We start from the raw sequence: 16,801 nt of genomic DNA, 5'->3' as shown, positions 1-16,801 counted from the left end.
CCACACCTTGACTGCAACGCATTTTGTTACTATTGCTCCTTAGCAAATTTTCCAGCTACGCGAAAGGACAACGGTACTTGGCACGTCGCTTCGCGAACGTCTGTTGTCCTTATCGAGTCCTTTCCAAACTATGATCGATCCCTTTATCAAACTCGATCGAATACAATTTTCAACCGAATCGTGTTTAATTGCGGACTGAATCTGACGTACTATATCCACGAGAAAGCAGCCTCGAGAAGGAAATAGTTTAAACAATGTCGTTGCTCCGAACGAGTGTCACTGGACACGTAAAATATATCTCGATTGCTGTCTAACGACTATGGCTCACACACTCGATAGTGTCTTAGTAATCGAAGGCCTTCGCCTGTCACGTCGTCACCACATTTTCAGAATCCTTCGTTCCATGGTGCCGACAGAAAGATAAACTTAATCGTGGAGGAAAAAACGAGGCTTCGTTGCCGTTTGACCAAGTGAGACACTCGTTTTGCTCTTCGGCGTTTCCCAAACTTCTTTCGTCCTTCCGGAAAACGAATCCTTCGTGAAGATCTCCAAAGGACGATTCTTTTTGCTCGGATTCGTGGAAACTAGGAACTTATCACGCGGATGTCGATTCGCTTCCTTTTCAAAACTCTCCAGAAGCTAGTTTTCCACGTTTCCCGACGACGATCACCATCAAGATCAAGATCTTTCAAAGAGCAGTAACCAGTAGATTTGAGCCATTCACTTGGCGTTCGAATTATCGCCGACGAGTAAAGTTGTTGTTTACGACGAAGCTTTTTCAATGAACCTCCGACGATGCAAATCCTCTTCTGAAATTGATCGCGTGAGAGCCTCCGGTGTATCAGCAGCGTCGACTTCCTGATAAAATCGCTTCCTTTCAGTTGTTACGTGTCGTTTTTGATTTCGTTTTACGAGGCTCGCTGTTAGCGTTGACCGACTTCAAACCGACTGAGATAAATCAGACGAGCGAATGTCTGTTTGGTTGGTCTCTCTACCCTTACGAACAACGACGACGACAACGACGACGTGTGGGACTGTAAATTGCGCGACACTGACGACGTTAAAAGTTTTTAACCGAATGCTCCGGCTATGTCTTCTGTCTAAGAACGAACCGACTATCCGATCCAATCGCGACCGTTGGTATTAAAAGGCTGACCAATAGTGTCTACGCTGGAGGGTCGACCCGACCCGTCAATTGGAGCCACTCAGTGTTGATGAGCAAAATGTGACTCGGTTTACCTCGTAGAATCGTCCCGTATTTGGTCACGTATTAAATTCGAATTTTGATTAATACCTGAATTCTTCCCTGTTTCACTGCCGTAGCAATAATTTTCAAATGTTACGTAACGTAATCCTTCTTTTTCTCCAGAAAGAAGTTGAAACTTTCAACCGATGCAGCGAAGAAATAGCGATGATGACGTTCTCGTTGACTTCAGACGAACAACCGTGCCGCGAAGATTACTTGTTTGCCACGTGGATTAATTACTTTCGAGATGTTATCTTTCGACAAGCGTATTTTCGTCACGATGCTTTTAGCGAGATCGCGAAGAAGAATCTTTCGTTGCTTCGCGATCGTCTCGAGCGTACCCTGAATAAACCGTGGAAATAAAAATGGTGGCTGCTTGATGGGTTTCCGGGTGACGTTAATGGACAGCCACGTGCCAGCTAGTGCAACGAAGGACGTGAAGCAACTTGTTGGTCGTTAATGGAGCTTCTCTGCAAGACTCAAAGGTGTCTTCGATACGAGACTCTTATCTTATTCGCGCTAGGTTTCCAAATTTCCAAATCGGCTCCTTAAGTCTTGCTGTTGGCAACGTTGTTATATGCTTCGTTCCAGAAAAGTGACGAGTTTAGCTAAGATGGCAGATGGAGAACCTGAAATAACAAGGTTAATGTATGCTCATGGAGCACTGGATTTCGTGAACTCCGTTTCACGAGTTTTCAAGCAATTCGAAACAATACTAAACTCGACCAAGATTTTTAAGATTTCTAAGGTTCTCGATATATTGTCAGTAATACCTAATACCTAATTAATAAACTCTATCGGTAATCCCTCATACATAGCAGTCACAAGGAAAAAAGGAAGATAAAAAGAAACTTTTCATTTCGTTCGAGCGGCAAACGAATCTTGCTTCCTAATTCCCTGGTGACCACCATTTTCTCCTAAGCATCTTTGCGCGCGTTTGCACGTACATCCGTTCAGCAAAGCTGGCCAGCTCAACGGGGTTAGACGTCTGAAGTTTCGCTGATTGAAGTTAATCCGCGAGGTCATTGTTATACGCGCTACTCGCTTGCACACGAATTAAACCGTCCGCGTGTCTTACGACAGGAAAGCTCGTAGAACGAGAGAAGTTTCGTTGTTCGAAGAGCGCTCTGGACCCACGCGTGTCACCGCTCGTATCGCGGAAAAGGAACTCCTCGTGGTCACTTTATCGCGCTACATTTCGAGCGATCCTACGAGATCAACGACCATGCTCTCGTCGAATTGCTTCGCGACCTTGTCTCTCGCTGTAGCGAAGTATATGACTTCGTTCTTCGAACAACGAGGCTACTCGTTCGGCGGGGCACGCGTTTCATTTTAGAGAAACTATACTTTTCAAACGCCACGATCGAATAATGTCGATGATACGATTACTTTAGTCGTCATAAATTCTGCGCTGCTGTTCTTTTCTGCTTCCTTTTTCGTTCTCTCGTTCACAGTCGTGTGTACGTACGAGCTGATAATCTGCTGGTATTTCGAGAGTTAAAGTTTTCACAAACATAGAAAGAAGCATCTGGAACAACTTTTTTGTTGCTTCAATGATCGAAACGTTCTTTAAAAAAAACACGGGTATTTGCTACCTCTGACGCAATGCTTTTAAGAATCGTCGTCTTAATTAATTAACTACTGGTTAACTGCGAGCGATACTCGTGTCTTACGAACCTTAAATCTGTCGAGCAACTGATCGTCAATGTTGCACTCAGTACAGACGAAGATACATTTATGTGGACTCTGAACGATATCGAAGCGAAAGAAGAGTAAAAGAAAATTTGAAGAATCGTCAGCTAACTCGGAGTTATCGAGTAACATCGGACTAACGAAACGTTTAGCTGATCGCGTGGACGAAGGAGCAGCAACAGACCGATGGTTAGAGATCTCTATTCCTGCAAATTATACTAAGACGTCAAGGTCGTTCGGTATATCTACCTCGTAATGGACGAATGCACGTTCAAACCACGTGTAAGATCTTCTACGCCGTCTGCTTTTGATTGAAATTCTAAACCGGTCGTTACGTTTGCCGTTAAAACGTCACTAACTCGTTTGTTACGCTTCCTAGACGATAGTGAATATAAAACGTTTTACAGGTGTCCAAATTTGGACAACAGACCGACCACGATTAAGATCGATGAACCACTGAATCTGCATCGTAAACCATCTTTTAATCTTCATAAAATACAAAAGATTTACAACAAAATAACGTTCCATTTGGAATATTTTTTAAAGGCGTGATCGTGGTCGTTCCACGAATCGTTGGTTAACAGAAAATTACAATCAATTGTTGCGAGTAAATCGGCTGAGTCAATCCGTATTTCTGTGCTGGATTTCTTGCAACGCTTGTCGACATTCTTGCTCCAGAACTCCGCTCCAAACTTGATACCGATGATTCAAACCTGGTACAGCATGCAGAACCGTTTTTGACCCTAACACGCCGGTGCACTGATTAGATACTCCGTAAAATATCCTCGAAACTCTAGAATGCAGGAGAGCCATGGCACAGAGAGGACACGGCTCTCTCAATAAGAACGTCCAGTAACCGGTGCACAAGTAAGGGCCACACTTGTCATCTGCGTTTACCGCTTCGCTTTTCTCTGAATCCATCATCTTAGTGGAATCATTGTTTTTGCGTCCTCGTCGAATAACGGTAGACTTTAGAGATTCTTGTTTAGGTAGGCAAATGTTGGACAACGACGGAGGATAATAAAGTGGCGCTTCCTCTATGTATTTCCTTTTTATTATTTTTTCCTTGGTTGCTCCGTTCTCTGCTCGAACATTATCCTGAGAGTTTTCGTTCAATTTCCAAGCACCGCCACCTTGAAGCTTTGCCACCAGATCCACGGCTAGCATGACCGCGTGCCACATCGGATGCTGATCGATCCTGGAAGCAGTTATCGCGAGGATCCTCCCATCTTCAGGATCAACGATCACCGCGCTGCCGTTGCAATTTTCGTTGCCAACGGCTTCCAATCTTGCAACGTTTACAGCAACGTTCATATACATCTCTATCTGATCCAATTGTTGTTCCGTGAAGACGGATCCATCGATCAGACATTCGATGTTGGGATCTGGATGGAAATTCAAAGGCCAAATCTTTGAGGCCCTTGCTGCCTGTGCTTTCGTCCTGGCAGGTCTGGCTGGTACTTTTATAACTTGAAAATCATCTTCCAATAAGGATAGGTCAAATCCTTTCTCACTCAACGTGGTCTTCAATTTATCTGCAGTTAAAATGTGTTCTGCGGGTGATTCCGCTGAACGTAAAGGTGCTAACAGAAGCTTGTTGGCTGAACAGCGTTTCAGATGATGAAAGTTTGGAAGAATGGACGATATTCTTTGAATTGCCGTTGAAATGTTTCTTTTTTGCTTCAGCAGACCCACGTAGACGTCATGCAAGGGTGGATCTTCCGTGAACTCGGCGCTCAAGATCGGCCTTGCTATCCAACTTCTAGCCCTGGCTTCTACTTTGGACTCCTTGGGACATTTCGGCGATGTGATCGCCATTTTCCCTGAAAACACGTTGCCTTCACTTTTCCTCGGAACATCTTCAATATGCGAACAACTCCACCGTGTTCATTTCACCGAAATTCTTATACTTTAGCCAGCAATTTGCTTATCGAATTACAATAAATACTTTATCGCATTATACAATTACTTCTTCAATGCAATTGTAAATGGGTTTAGCTAGTGAGTTAAATAATCGTAGCAACGGCATAATAGCGCGAACAACTGTATGGAGAACGGATATCCCGTGGGTAATTCAATCGACGGGTAAGTCACGTCAGTGTTGTCGGTCGTGTAAAAAAAAAGAAGAAGGCGGAAGAACGTCTAGGACAAGATCAATTCGTGGGAGAATCGGTAGTCGGTGGCGGTGCACTTGGTACGACTCACAGGAGGAGAAGCGATTTTAAATTGCTGTCAAGTTGGGCCACGGTCGGATCGATTGTCGGAGTTAGACGCAATTGTACGACGTCGATCCGCGAACAGAAGAAATAAGGCCCTTGTTGCCACGCCACTTTAGAATCCTGATCCTGTTGAACACACGATCGCTTTCCAATTCTTGTCCGAAACACATGGATCGGAAGAGTAATGAAATCGAGTATTTCTTATGTTGCCTCTGATCATCGTCTGGATCTTCGAGTGATCCACAAATGCTCGAAACTGACTCTTGGATTTCCATGCACTCACAGTTTATGCTAATGGAAAATTGACAAGGAATCCGACATAATATTCGTTATCGTAGAATATCGCGCGCGATCGCCAAGTAAATGAGATATCGCGTAAAGTAGGTCTCATCGAGTCGAGGAGCTTAATATTCTCTGGAAATCTTAGTAAGCGTTCGTTGTAAATAATGTTTTGTAGTAACAAAAACGTGATTCGTTACTACCGACTGGGAAGTTACATCTTAAAGCATATTAGCGTCCAGCGGGAGGAAAATATGCCATGGTCGGATGATCTGTGAATGGATAAATGAGTGGACAGGACAGATTAAATTATAAAACGTTCATAGCGTAATACCGTGCCGCGAATACCGAGGGTATTGTTAAAGATGGCTATTAGGCGAATGATAATTTTATTATTCATTTATGGTGAAAGAACCTCGTGCTCCAGCAAGTTTTATTCAAAGACACGATTTAAAAAATGCGAATTCAATTCGATCAAATGTCAGAACTTTTCAAGTTCAGTTCACTACGCGTTGATATGCATATCCTCGAGTTATCGAGGAAAATCTTGCGGTTACGTATGCGAACATAACACAATAAGAGACGTTCATTCAAAGTTCAAACGATTCAAAAAGCTAAGTCAATTCGATCGTAACGCGGGAGAACCGACGTTCGACGGGTAGTTAAATTTCGCGGCTCTATTACGTCAGCAAGATGGCGGCAGCACATTCGTGCGAAGTGTATTCCTTATATAACATAAAAAGAACAACAAGCGGGTTTGTGTGACGCAGCACGCGCAAACGTAAACTCGTCGGGTAAATGTACTCGACAATCGGGACAGCCGATAGAACCTATACGAACAAACAAATAAATTCGCAGCAATAATCACCATTATTCACGATTCAGGGCGGCCCGTTTTTTTCACGGGTCCTGTTCACGTGCCAATATGTCTTCCCTGGCCTTGAATCGAAACATGACACGCGTGTCCCGCATTTCTGGCGCTTTTCAAACAAAACAAACGATCTCGATCGCGAAACTCGGATCGTGACGCGGAGAAAATGATACGATTGCGGACGCAAGAACACGCGTACGAGTATTTTTTACGAGTAGCGGCGAAAAATGTCAGGAAAATTCTTACCTGCTGCTCGTCAGAGTGGTACGTTCTTGCGTCTGTTTTCACGTTGCTTGTACGACAGAACAACGAACAATGCAGTGCTTGTCAGCCACACCTTGCACACCTTTTTGATACTTTCCACTGGGTCCACGATACACGAAAAAGCACGTGAAGATATCCGCGGAGATGAAACTTTTACAGGAGGTCGACTGTGTATACCTTTCGCGATTACCAGTTATCGGCGCTACTCTCGCCACCTCTGTCGGCCATGAGAGTAAGCTCACGGCTGGAGGAAGGGAACCACGGCTGCAAAACCTTCCTCTCATTTTCTCTTTTTTTCCGAGAATACTTTTTCGGATTTTATTAACTATCCATCGTATCAATTAACCGACACTTCTGCGTACAACGAGAATCGATCATTTAACCGTGTCGCAGCACCGATTCAACGTATATCGCGATAAAGGTGAGTAGACTTTGACAGTTCTTCTAGTTGACGTGTCGAAATCAAAGTCAACGGTTACAAACAATATTTTTGTTGAAATTACGCGGAAGAGGTGTTTTTGAAGTTGAAAAGTAGTTGAAGTGCATTCGTTTTGTTGTTTGTTTTAGAGTTTCATTATCGACGACGGCCGTGACATTGTTGGATATAGACCCGTTTGAGTCGATGGAATTTGGCGCGAAAGCGCAATGATGACGTCACTGGTTGCTCGTCCACGTTTGCACACGGTTCGAAATCAGTTTGAAACGAATTTCTATTTTTTCGTAAGTACCTTTATTATTAATTGTGCATTATTCAACGTTTGCGTTTTGTTTTACCGAGGATTTAAAATTCATCAATGTATCGTTTCGTGCATATATGTGCGATATGTATTTTTCAATATATAGGTCATTTAGGTGTTTTTATTGTTCTAAAATTCGCTTTAATTTAAACAATTTCAGGTATCTTTATTTCAACATAAATTTTGATCATGTGAAAAACAGTCAGCTAATAATCATTCTTTTTCTCCTTTAGATGAGAAATCGTTTTGTTATAGTCTGGTTTTTAAAATCGTGATTAGTCTATCGATTGACAGTACAGGTCTTATCTCTTATACTCCCCGAAAGAAAATAATTCAACCACGTTAAATCACGCGATCTTATGAGCTAATTCACGTGGATATTTTTTGAGATACATCGATCGTTTAGTCGACTATAGGTTACAATATCCTAAAGATACTATTGAGAGACACTATACGTATGCAGTTGGCGATGCAGACAGAATGACGAGGTCGTTACTGCACACGGTTACGATGTATCGGGATAAGGTTCGTGGGAACGAAAGTCGTTTACCTTGGGTGCACGAAAGCGACGGAAAACGATGAAAATCGGGGAGTAAGTGGTCTCGGCGTTAAAATGATTACGTAACGATTGTAATTTATAATTGAAACGATAGAAGAGTTTAGAAAAGACAGTCTTGATTGGAAGCTCGTTGAAATTAATCGAATCAATTTATGTAACAAATTGTGTCGTCCAAGCTAGATTAACGATCGAGATTTCTTCACGAGAAGTTCGCGTAGGTTTCGAAGTACCCTAGGTACGTTATCGCTGCGTCGTACAGATATTCCATGTGTTTCTGAAATTAAAATGATGAGCGTTAGTCTCGTGAGATATTTCAAAGAGATAACGTGCGTGATTGAAATTTACCACAGATTTTACGAAATCGGGTCTCGATCTTCTAATCGCGCGAATTGCCAAGCAAACGTCGCATTCCCTTTCCACTGCCATTCTCTCCAAAAGAAAGCTTAAGGCCAAGTAGAGTCCACAGCCGGTTACACCGTCGCTAATTCGAGAAATAAATGCCTTTTAATATATTTCGAAGAGCGTTGAAGAAACTTATTAACGTAGATGATCATTGAATTAAGTAATTAAAGAAATCTGTTAGCGTTTTTCTCGCTGAGCCCTAATCCTTTTTCCAACGTTCTGTATGAAGACATTTTTTTAAAACTGCAAGAAGCCTTACTGGCAGAGAACAGCGGTGGGTCCGCCTCCTCTCGAAATTTTCTCCGCAGCTTGCCACAGGTTGACCAACATCCTCGTAGCAGGTGGATCTTGATCCCTACCGCATTGCCATGCCGTAGAGCATAAAATCGTTATCTGCTGTTCCGTGACTGGCTTCTGTAACGAATTCCCGTCGAAATAAGAATTGTATTCTCGCTTTGCAAAACAGATTTAGCCACCTACCTCTAAATTATCGACAAGTTCCAATTTTTGCGACGTGTACGATTCGTATTCGATAAATTCCTTCGATCGAACGTTTATGTATGGTACTGGTTTAAATTCTCCGCTTGGAATGATTGGACAACAGGTCTGTAAATGCGGTAGAAAATGACGAAACCGTTTGGTTTTTCGTGAAAACATATTTTCAGCTACTCGATAAAATACCGACCGTATCATTCGGATCTGGTGGCTGTAATAGCACGATTAATTCCACTTTGTACTCGGCTACCATTCTCCAGAAATCGCTGAACGTTCCAGGCAACGGAAGTTGCGTTGCTAGGTACTGATTTTGCAATCTTACACTGTCCACGTAAATAGCGGCTATATAGTCGCTGTCCTCGTCCGTGGCTGGATATCTTTTTAAAAACACCCTGTTAAAATTCCCTGCAAAGTGACGTAAGTGTCAGAGACCCGTTCAAAAATTGCACTTAAAACTATTTCGAACCTGAAGCTAATTCTGGAAATCGATGTTTGGCTAAGTTGCGTTCCGATAATTTCATTTGACCGGGCGACGATCGAAGGGCCTGCTCTTTCCAAGTCATCTTTTCTAAACTGTAAATCATTTCGAAATATCAATGAACAATTAAATCGATCGTTCGTAGGATAATCAAATAACTACTTGTCTCGTTGAACGTGTAATTGCTTCTTAAGCTCGTTGACTTTCGTTGGTAGATGTTCGTCGCACGGAACAGACGTTGAAATAGCAAATAGACACTCGACCAGCGTTAGATGAGCCAAGCGATACTGCTGATTATTATCTACCATGTTGGCCCTTTGACTTCTAATCGATTTTATTTCGGCGAATACATCGATCGCCTGAAAGTATTTGTGAAAGACATCTTATCGATTAGGGATACTCCAAAAATATGTGCGAAATATATTTTACCCCTTCAACTGCGATTTTTCGCAAACAAACGTCGCATAAAATTATAGTCCCGGTTCTTCCTGCACCTGCGCTGCAATGGACCACGATCGGACCACTTCCGGAGGGTGTTGCTAGCAGCTTCTTCATATACGTTGCCACTGAATGCGTGGACAACGGCACGCCATGATCTGGCCATGCTGTGTAATGCAAATGCTCGATCTGATTTTTAAACACCATTTAACGGTACAGTTTAAGCTTAGAGTCGTAAAAGCTTCGCTCTTTCGCTGCGGTATTTTTCGTTTGATCGATTAAACGTATTTATATTCTACGTTTCCTCGTGGTTAGAACTATTTAGTATTTAAGCCGGGGACATAAAAAGCACACAAGTGCTTAATTTACTGGCGAAACCTACGAATCTTCCTCAACTACTTCATTTAGCGAATGAATTGTCTTCCCATCGTGCCTTTTTTATAGCGAAAATACAGCCATTCACCGAACAAAATTTCAGCGATCGCGAACGAGAAGTTTTCTTCTGTCTTCGATTGGGAGTTGCGCAAGTCGTTAAAAAGTAATTAGCGTCGATCTTTAGAAATTCCCAAGTTTACGACGCGTCTACGACAAATTTTCGGCGCAAGAAAGCAAAAGTTCGCTATGGAACCAAAGAACTGGTATACCAGCGTGCGATTCCAATGGTCTTCTTTGCAATTAACGACGTACGATTCACCGCAGCGAAAGGGCTAAGTTTCGTTAACGATTGCACTACCTTGCGAGCTTCGTCTCCACACGACACGTGCAAAGTACGGAACGTGTAATCCGCGAACACGTTGTGTCTAGCGTTGAAGACAATTATATCACCGTATTTCTTCTTTCTTCCAATGTCGGGCCAGTATTGTTCGCATTTTATCTAAAAACATTTGATTATGAAACTTTTCATTGATCGATGTTAATCTTTCTATCTGGAGTATCTTACTTTTCCTCCTTCCGTTAAGTTCGCAAGCATACAGATTACGAGAACTTCTTCTTGCCAAATCATCCTCCAGAAGTCGATGACCGTGTTCGGCTTTGGTCCTTGCGTGGCTATGTAACATCTCTCCTTCTTGTAACCCTTTAACGAAAATTTATATCGTACATCCTTCAATTATTTTTTGACGAATCAATCATTTTACTACCTTGATGTAACTAGCGTTGATGTAATCCGAGAAAGGATCATCCGGAAGTTTCTGTAGAACAACTCGGTTTTCGTCGTCTATGGAATGTAAATATTTTTTAGGCTTTCTAGAGACTTTTCAGAATACATAACTGTATATCACTTACACGTTATGAGATTTCCGTATCGATTCTTCGATTTGTTTTCCGGTAATTTTCCGTAATCCCATGCCTTCGTTTGTCCTCGTGGCAGCGTCTTCGTAAACAATACATACAAATCAGCGCGATATCTTACGATGCCATCGAAGTAGTTAAGCACTTACGTTGTATTGAGCTTCAAGTAGTCCAGAATGGATCGCCTGTTTCACGTAATCTTCGAAATCCTTCACCTTTACCTGAGACGATCGTTCTTCGTTCAGATCGATATCGTTTACGCATACCACGATATCATCGTGAGGCGTGTTCGCTCGTGATAACAGTTCTTTATCGGAAGGAGTGGACATCGCGGTGAAAGGTTGTTTGGAGCTCGATGAAATTGAATTCACTTCGAGATTGTCGTTGTTGCACGTCGGAGACGTTTCTCCTTGCAGAATAATCTTCTTCAAAGATCTATTTCTTCTTCTGTAGAGAAAATCACGAGTTTATTTCCGAGTCGAGTGAATGAAACAGAGGTATACCTTCGGTACAGGTAAAAGAACACGGTTCCAGCGACGACAATTATCGTAATTGGAATTAGCCACGCTTCGTGTCGCTTCGACGCCGCGCCGATACGAATCGATGTTGTTTGCACTAGGATCTGATCGTCCGTCGATTCCTCTTCGCTTTGCACGATGATCGCTATCGCGTAGGATTCTTCAGGCATCAGTGGGCAATTCGTGGCATCGTTGTTAAGTTTATAATCGATCGTGAACGTTTTACCAGCGTATTCTTCGGTCTGTCGCGAATAAGAGAATTCGGTAACGATGTAACGAGAGTCTACTATATTTATTTTATAACTTGGATAGTTGTTCATACTTACAGGGAACCAGAAACTACGTAGAACATTTTCATTATGTTTGATACCAACTTTCTCGCCGAGATAAGAGCTCAATTCTACACGATGTTTGCAAGCTTTTGAACCTGTTACAACTATGGTAGTTAAACTGTTCCTCGTGTCATTAAGAATGTTAGGAATATGCAGTGAGATGGTTGAGGCGCTTTCGCGTACTTCCGATGTTAGATTCTTTTCGAAACCCATGCACGAAGGAGTTTGCACTGCCACCGCATTCCCCTGTCCACGGTTTCCCGTGTTTGTTACGGCCCGAACGGTAATCTTGTACGTGGACGATGATAGTAAGTGCAATTCTTGGCTGTATCGAGGTTGATAACTTTCGATTAGATACTCGTGCAACGTGGTCATTTGTGATCGTTGAATTTTCATTCGAAGACGAGATGATATTATTTCAAGGGTTATTTCAAATTTCGTTAGACGACCTCCTGATCTCCACGGGTGGGCCCAGGTGAAATTGACGACTCCTCTGTCGAGTATATCGGTCGCAATAATGTCAGGTTCGTCTGGTTGGTTTTCATTAGGAATAATTGGTACGGACATCGCGTCGCTATGCGTCGAAACATTTTCGTTCTTCACTGAAACCTGAAACGCGTGTCAGTTTCCCGAAATTTTACGCGATGCAAAAATAATACATACCGTGACTAATTGGTATCCTTGATGAGCCCGTTCGATAGTCGCGCAAATGTATTTGCTCCACAGATTACAAAACTCCGTTGGTTGCACCTTTAAAACAGTTGCGCAACCTTGGGCACAAATATTTACAGTATAATATTCTATCTTCCCGTTAATTGGCGGATTCGGTTCTTGCCACCTTAACTGCACCAGCCTACGCAGCACATCGATCTCGAATATTTCTAGATTATTTACTGGAGGTGGGGCTGTAGAGGACAAATTACAATTATTTCGTTTAATGGTTAAATAATTCAATTATTTCTCACCCAACCTTTTGGCGGAGTAGTGAAAACTAGCTTTTCGTAAAGTAATTCGTTGTGCTGCTTATAATAATCTCTGATCGCGTAAACCCTTGCTTCGTACGTTTCAACGCCATACAGAAAGTCAGTGAAATCGATAAAATATTTTGTGGTTTGCTTCGTGATGCTGACGTTCGATACCGCGTTACTGATGCCGTTGACAACGATTCTAGCAATGATAGTCCCAGAAATCGTAGTGCAATCTTTCGGTGGGTCCCACATTAGCGTGTAACCTTGGACTCTCAAATTCGTGTACTTTTCAGTCGGAGTTTCTAAAAGCATAAATAGGTTTAAGTGTTCTGGAAGCTGTACAACATATTGCTGTCGACGAATAGATACCAGTCTGATGAGTGGAAAATTCAGTAGCCTTTTTGGGCCCGCAATAGGCAGTGCAAGCTGCAACTTTTGCAACGTAATACGCGTATGGCTTTAAATTGGAGAATGTCATGCTGGTGAAAGCAGTGGAGGTCGAAATCGTGTCGCTTTTTCGAGATTGAGTTTGTCGATTCTGGCAGCCGAGATACTTTTCGAGCTTCACATAAAGAAACATTGTTAACTTCACCAAAGTTGATGCTTGATTAACTGATTTTTACTTATTACCTGCAGTACAATTTCGTATTTCGTTATCATTCCGTTTAAATATAGCGGAGGATCCCATTGCAGAGTCACATTCTGGTTTGGAGCTAGTAATATTCTGATGTTTCGTATTGGAGATGGTACTGCAAAAGTAGAAAAATACACGAGATGTTTAAGTGAAAGAGATTCGCAATTGAGTCGCAGAATTACCTCCTTCGAGAGTTTGAATCTCTCGTGAAAATAAAATCGCCGCTCCTTTATTGATTGTCATTTTATAGACCGTGTATGGTGTTAATTTTTCGAATTTATGTGGCAACTTGAATAAGGTTCCTCTGTAAATTTCAACTCGGCTCTCAATGTTTTGAAAAAGGAGATCGTACCATTCGTCTGGGCAAGAATACGGCACCTACGACACGGTTTCATTTTTTATTTCAGTTTTCAATTTAAAAAAAAAAATGCGATTAACACTTACTGCTTCTTGATCTCTCTTCAACGTTAAACTGGTATTTTTTACGTCTACTAGAAAATTGGTTGTCGCTGAAAAATGTCGCAAGTTATTCCCGTATCTGTTAAATCAACGTTCGTTATTGACTAGTTTAATTAACAGCTCACAAGTGCAACGAGTCGTGAAATTTGTCCATCTTCCCGGTACTGTTATCTGATCGTTAATATACAATATGCAGGAAATTTGATAAGAAGTACCAAATTCTAAATCATCTGTGTACGCAGTCATTTTCGTGGCATTGTTAAGTATTTTCGTATAAATTCCAATATAACGGCTGTTGGTCTTTCCCTCTTTCTAATAATAAAGCACAACCCTCTTGTAATGATCAACGCACGTATAATCGCGTTAAGTATGTGAATGAATACCTGGATGACAAATCGATAACCGGTAGTTATAAGTTTGTACTCGTCCATTACTGGAAGAATAGCACGGACGACTGTTTCGTTGACAAAGTCAATGGTCGGTGGCGGAAGAACATCTATGCCTGCAAAGAAGATTCCAACGGTTCTTTCCAGAAATATTTTAGTGTCGATGTCTTACCTGCTTTACAGAAAGGTGGAATATTGTATCTTTTAGAGTTGTTGCAACCGGTTGTGCAATATCCTGTCTTGAAATCACAATTGTTACCCTGGCACCAGCCACAAGTTTGCGTACAACCGTATCCATACCGGCCAATATCGCAATCTGGAAGTAAAATCCATGAACGACGTTCGTTTTTTAGTCCGATTACATCGGGAGATTCTTACTAGAATAACAGCTGTTTCCCACGAAACCTGATGGACACGTGCAGCCATTTTGTTCGCAAATTGCGATTTCTCTGCAGTCTTCGTGGTATCCAAAGTGAGTATAGCAATTAATGGAACAGTAAGGACCTACCATTCCGTTAGAACAGTACAGATCGCCTGCAATACAAAGTTGGTACATCTACTCGTTGCATTGTAATAAAACATAAGAGAAACCTTACCAAATTGCGAATCAAACGTGACATCGAGTGCAGAATTTACAATAGCATGATTGTTGTAAAGTAACTTTTGACAAGTAACATTTGGCCAGAAGTACGCGGCGTTCGCGTAATCCTGCGTAGTTTCCATGCTCCCGTATCGTACAGCATCTACGAGCAAGGGCTTATAATCGACTTTTCATGAAATCGTTTAACGAAAACGTACCTACTGGTGAACACATGCGAACATTCGCTACGGCCCATAGTGGATTCGGAGTTCTTTGCTCGAGACTTGGGATCAATTTGATTCTTCCTTTCCTTCCGATGTTAGGCGATATCGTTTTGTTGATCCGAAGGTATTGCCACATAGCCAAACCATGAGCACCGGTTACCGTGGATCCTGATATCGTGTCTAAACTCTCTTCCCTGTCCTGATCGACCGAATCGATTAACACTACTTCCATCCGACATTTATTGCACAGACCAATTATCATTTGCACGCAAAGATTTCTGTTGATTAGGTCGAATTCAGGACTGAGTAACGTTGCCGTAAAATCGGTTGTGTGGAGAAAACTGTCTGAAATCGAGTTGTTCGTTGCAATCATTCTTTAAAGTTAATCGGCTAACTGATTGCCCCTCTACTTGCTAATTTCGCAAAGGACTCACATATGTGAAATCGGAAGAGCATCGTTTTGGAACTCCTTAGAAACAATTTGTAATCGTGAGTTTGATTTCGCGGTTGTTCTTCGTCGTCCCGGTACGTCATTAGCAACTTTTTAGTATCGTAGACCGATATGCTTCGTGGGTTTTCGCTCCATACGAGGATGAACGTTCTCCACTCGGTTGGAGAGAGTATTTTATGCTATATAAGAAACAATAATTAGAATTTACCCGGTTGCGACATAGAATTAACACGTTTTAAAAAGGTGTAAAAGAATTACAAGATAGAAAGCCCTGATTTCTTTGCAGGTAGGTTCGATAGGAAACGTTGACGGACGCGGTACACCTTTGGCGCACTTTCGTATCACAGATTTTTCGTTGTTCCAGCCACCGATGATAATCCAATAACATAAATCGATTTCAACATATTCGGTATCGCATAAGAGTATATGCGCATCCGTGGATCCACGAACGGAAACCACAAAAGCGCCTGACTTCTTTAATTGATCCGCAAGACAATATTCATACAATCCGCCGAAATTATTCAGTTCTCTGAAGTCTGAAAATTGAAATGCCGTTTTGAGATAGATTATTTGAGCTCGCTATCGGGTTAACCGAGCGAACCTTCCCATCGACGATCAAATACAGGTCCCATAGGCGTCCCTTTAGAATTCGTCAAATTCCAACCGGCAGTGTACCATGCTGACATGCAGTCACCGTGCGAATCCAAGTTGCAATCTATCTGTCCCTTCGCGTACGTTCTCAATCGACGAAAATCTATGCAAACGTTTGTGTAATCCGAATCTTATGCTTCAAAGATAACTGCTTAGAATCTTTAAGGAATAAACTTACTCGTATTCCCACCCCTATCTGAAAATTCATACGGACTGTACATCCAGTTCAAGTTACTGTTCCAAATCAAAGCTCCGTCATCGTCTTCTGACACGCAAACCAATTTCCTACTGCTGTGGCTGTATAACCTTGTCTCTTCTCGTCCTCTCAAGATAGTCAGCCTTGCAGGAACGATGGAAACTCGTATCGCGAAAATTAACACTACCGATACTTTCATTCTTTATTGTTCGGTGATCGACTGCAATCGGTTCGCCAGAGAAATTACATTTTATCGTTGCACTCGTGATAGCTTACTCACAATGAATAACAAAGTAAAACGTTCGACGCGTATGAAATCTAAATAGCGAGATGTTGCTCGAACCAAGGGAACTCGACTTCCTACCGGTGAATCAGCGATAACAGATATATCCGGTTGTGACGTTACATGTCAAACAATCTTGGAAAGATATG

At 42.1% G+C, this 16,801-nt stretch overlaps 2 protein-coding genes across 4 annotated transcripts; both read right to left on the bottom strand.

Moving 5' to 3' along the window:
* Positions 1 to 133: 133 nt before the first annotated feature.
* On the bottom strand, positions 134 to 4,756 carry LOC143264680 (putative inactive tRNA-specific adenosine deaminase-like protein 3). The gene is made up of 2 exons (XM_076532966.1): positions 3,531 to 4,756; positions 134 to 1,875 (listed from the first exon to the last, which is right to left on the bottom strand). The coding sequence occupies exon 1, from the start codon at positions 4,754 to 4,756 to the stop codon at positions 3,560 to 3,562; it is 1,197 nt and encodes a 398-aa protein (XP_076389081.1). The 3' UTR covers positions 134 to 1,875; positions 3,531 to 3,559.
* A 3,169-nt stretch (positions 4,757 to 7,925) lies between these two features.
* On the bottom strand, positions 7,926 to 16,708 carry LOC100876654 (uncharacterized). 3 transcript variants are annotated; one of them, XM_012287425.2, is made up of 31 exons: positions 16,352 to 16,705; positions 16,124 to 16,276; positions 15,781 to 16,058; positions 15,506 to 15,701; positions 15,066 to 15,416; positions 14,864 to 15,010; positions 14,646 to 14,801; positions 14,440 to 14,583; positions 14,265 to 14,383; positions 14,007 to 14,193; positions 13,867 to 13,931; positions 13,605 to 13,800; positions 13,419 to 13,537; positions 13,158 to 13,350; positions 12,791 to 13,090; positions 12,484 to 12,725; positions 11,815 to 12,429; positions 11,474 to 11,730; positions 11,120 to 11,417; positions 10,965 to 11,052; positions 10,820 to 10,896; positions 10,621 to 10,755; positions 10,414 to 10,554; positions 9,672 to 9,869; positions 9,405 to 9,601; positions 9,231 to 9,337; positions 8,955 to 9,169; positions 8,750 to 8,875; positions 8,529 to 8,683; positions 8,213 to 8,348; positions 7,926 to 8,141 (listed from the first exon to the last, which is right to left on the bottom strand). In XM_012287425.2, the coding sequence occupies exons 1-31, from the start codon at positions 16,566 to 16,568 to the stop codon at positions 8,067 to 8,069; spliced, it is 5,883 nt and encodes a 1,960-aa protein (XP_012142815.2). In that variant the 5' UTR covers positions 16,569 to 16,705; the 3' UTR covers positions 7,926 to 8,066. The 3 variants fall into 3 exon arrangements, 2 of the variants coding, with proteins under 2 accessions (XP_012142815.2, XP_076389058.1); XM_076532943.1 differs by lacking the exons at positions 15,781 to 16,058; positions 16,124 to 16,276; positions 16,352 to 16,705 and having other exon boundaries at positions 15,066 to 15,412; positions 15,506 to 15,644; XR_013038575.1 differs by lacking the exons at positions 7,926 to 8,141; positions 8,213 to 8,348; positions 8,529 to 8,683; ... (1 more) ...; positions 8,955 to 9,169; positions 9,231 to 9,337 and having other exon boundaries at positions 9,460 to 9,601; positions 9,672 to 9,847; positions 16,352 to 16,708.
* Positions 16,709 to 16,801: the final 93 nt, after the last annotated feature.

Source organism: Megachile rotundata, chromosome 6 (genome assembly GCF_050947335.1).
Source record: "Megachile rotundata isolate GNS110a chromosome 6, iyMegRotu1, whole genome shotgun sequence".
NCBI lineage: Eukaryota > Metazoa > Arthropoda > Insecta > Hymenoptera > Megachilidae > Megachile > Megachile rotundata.
This window is presented reverse-complemented; position numbering and strand designations above follow the sequence as displayed.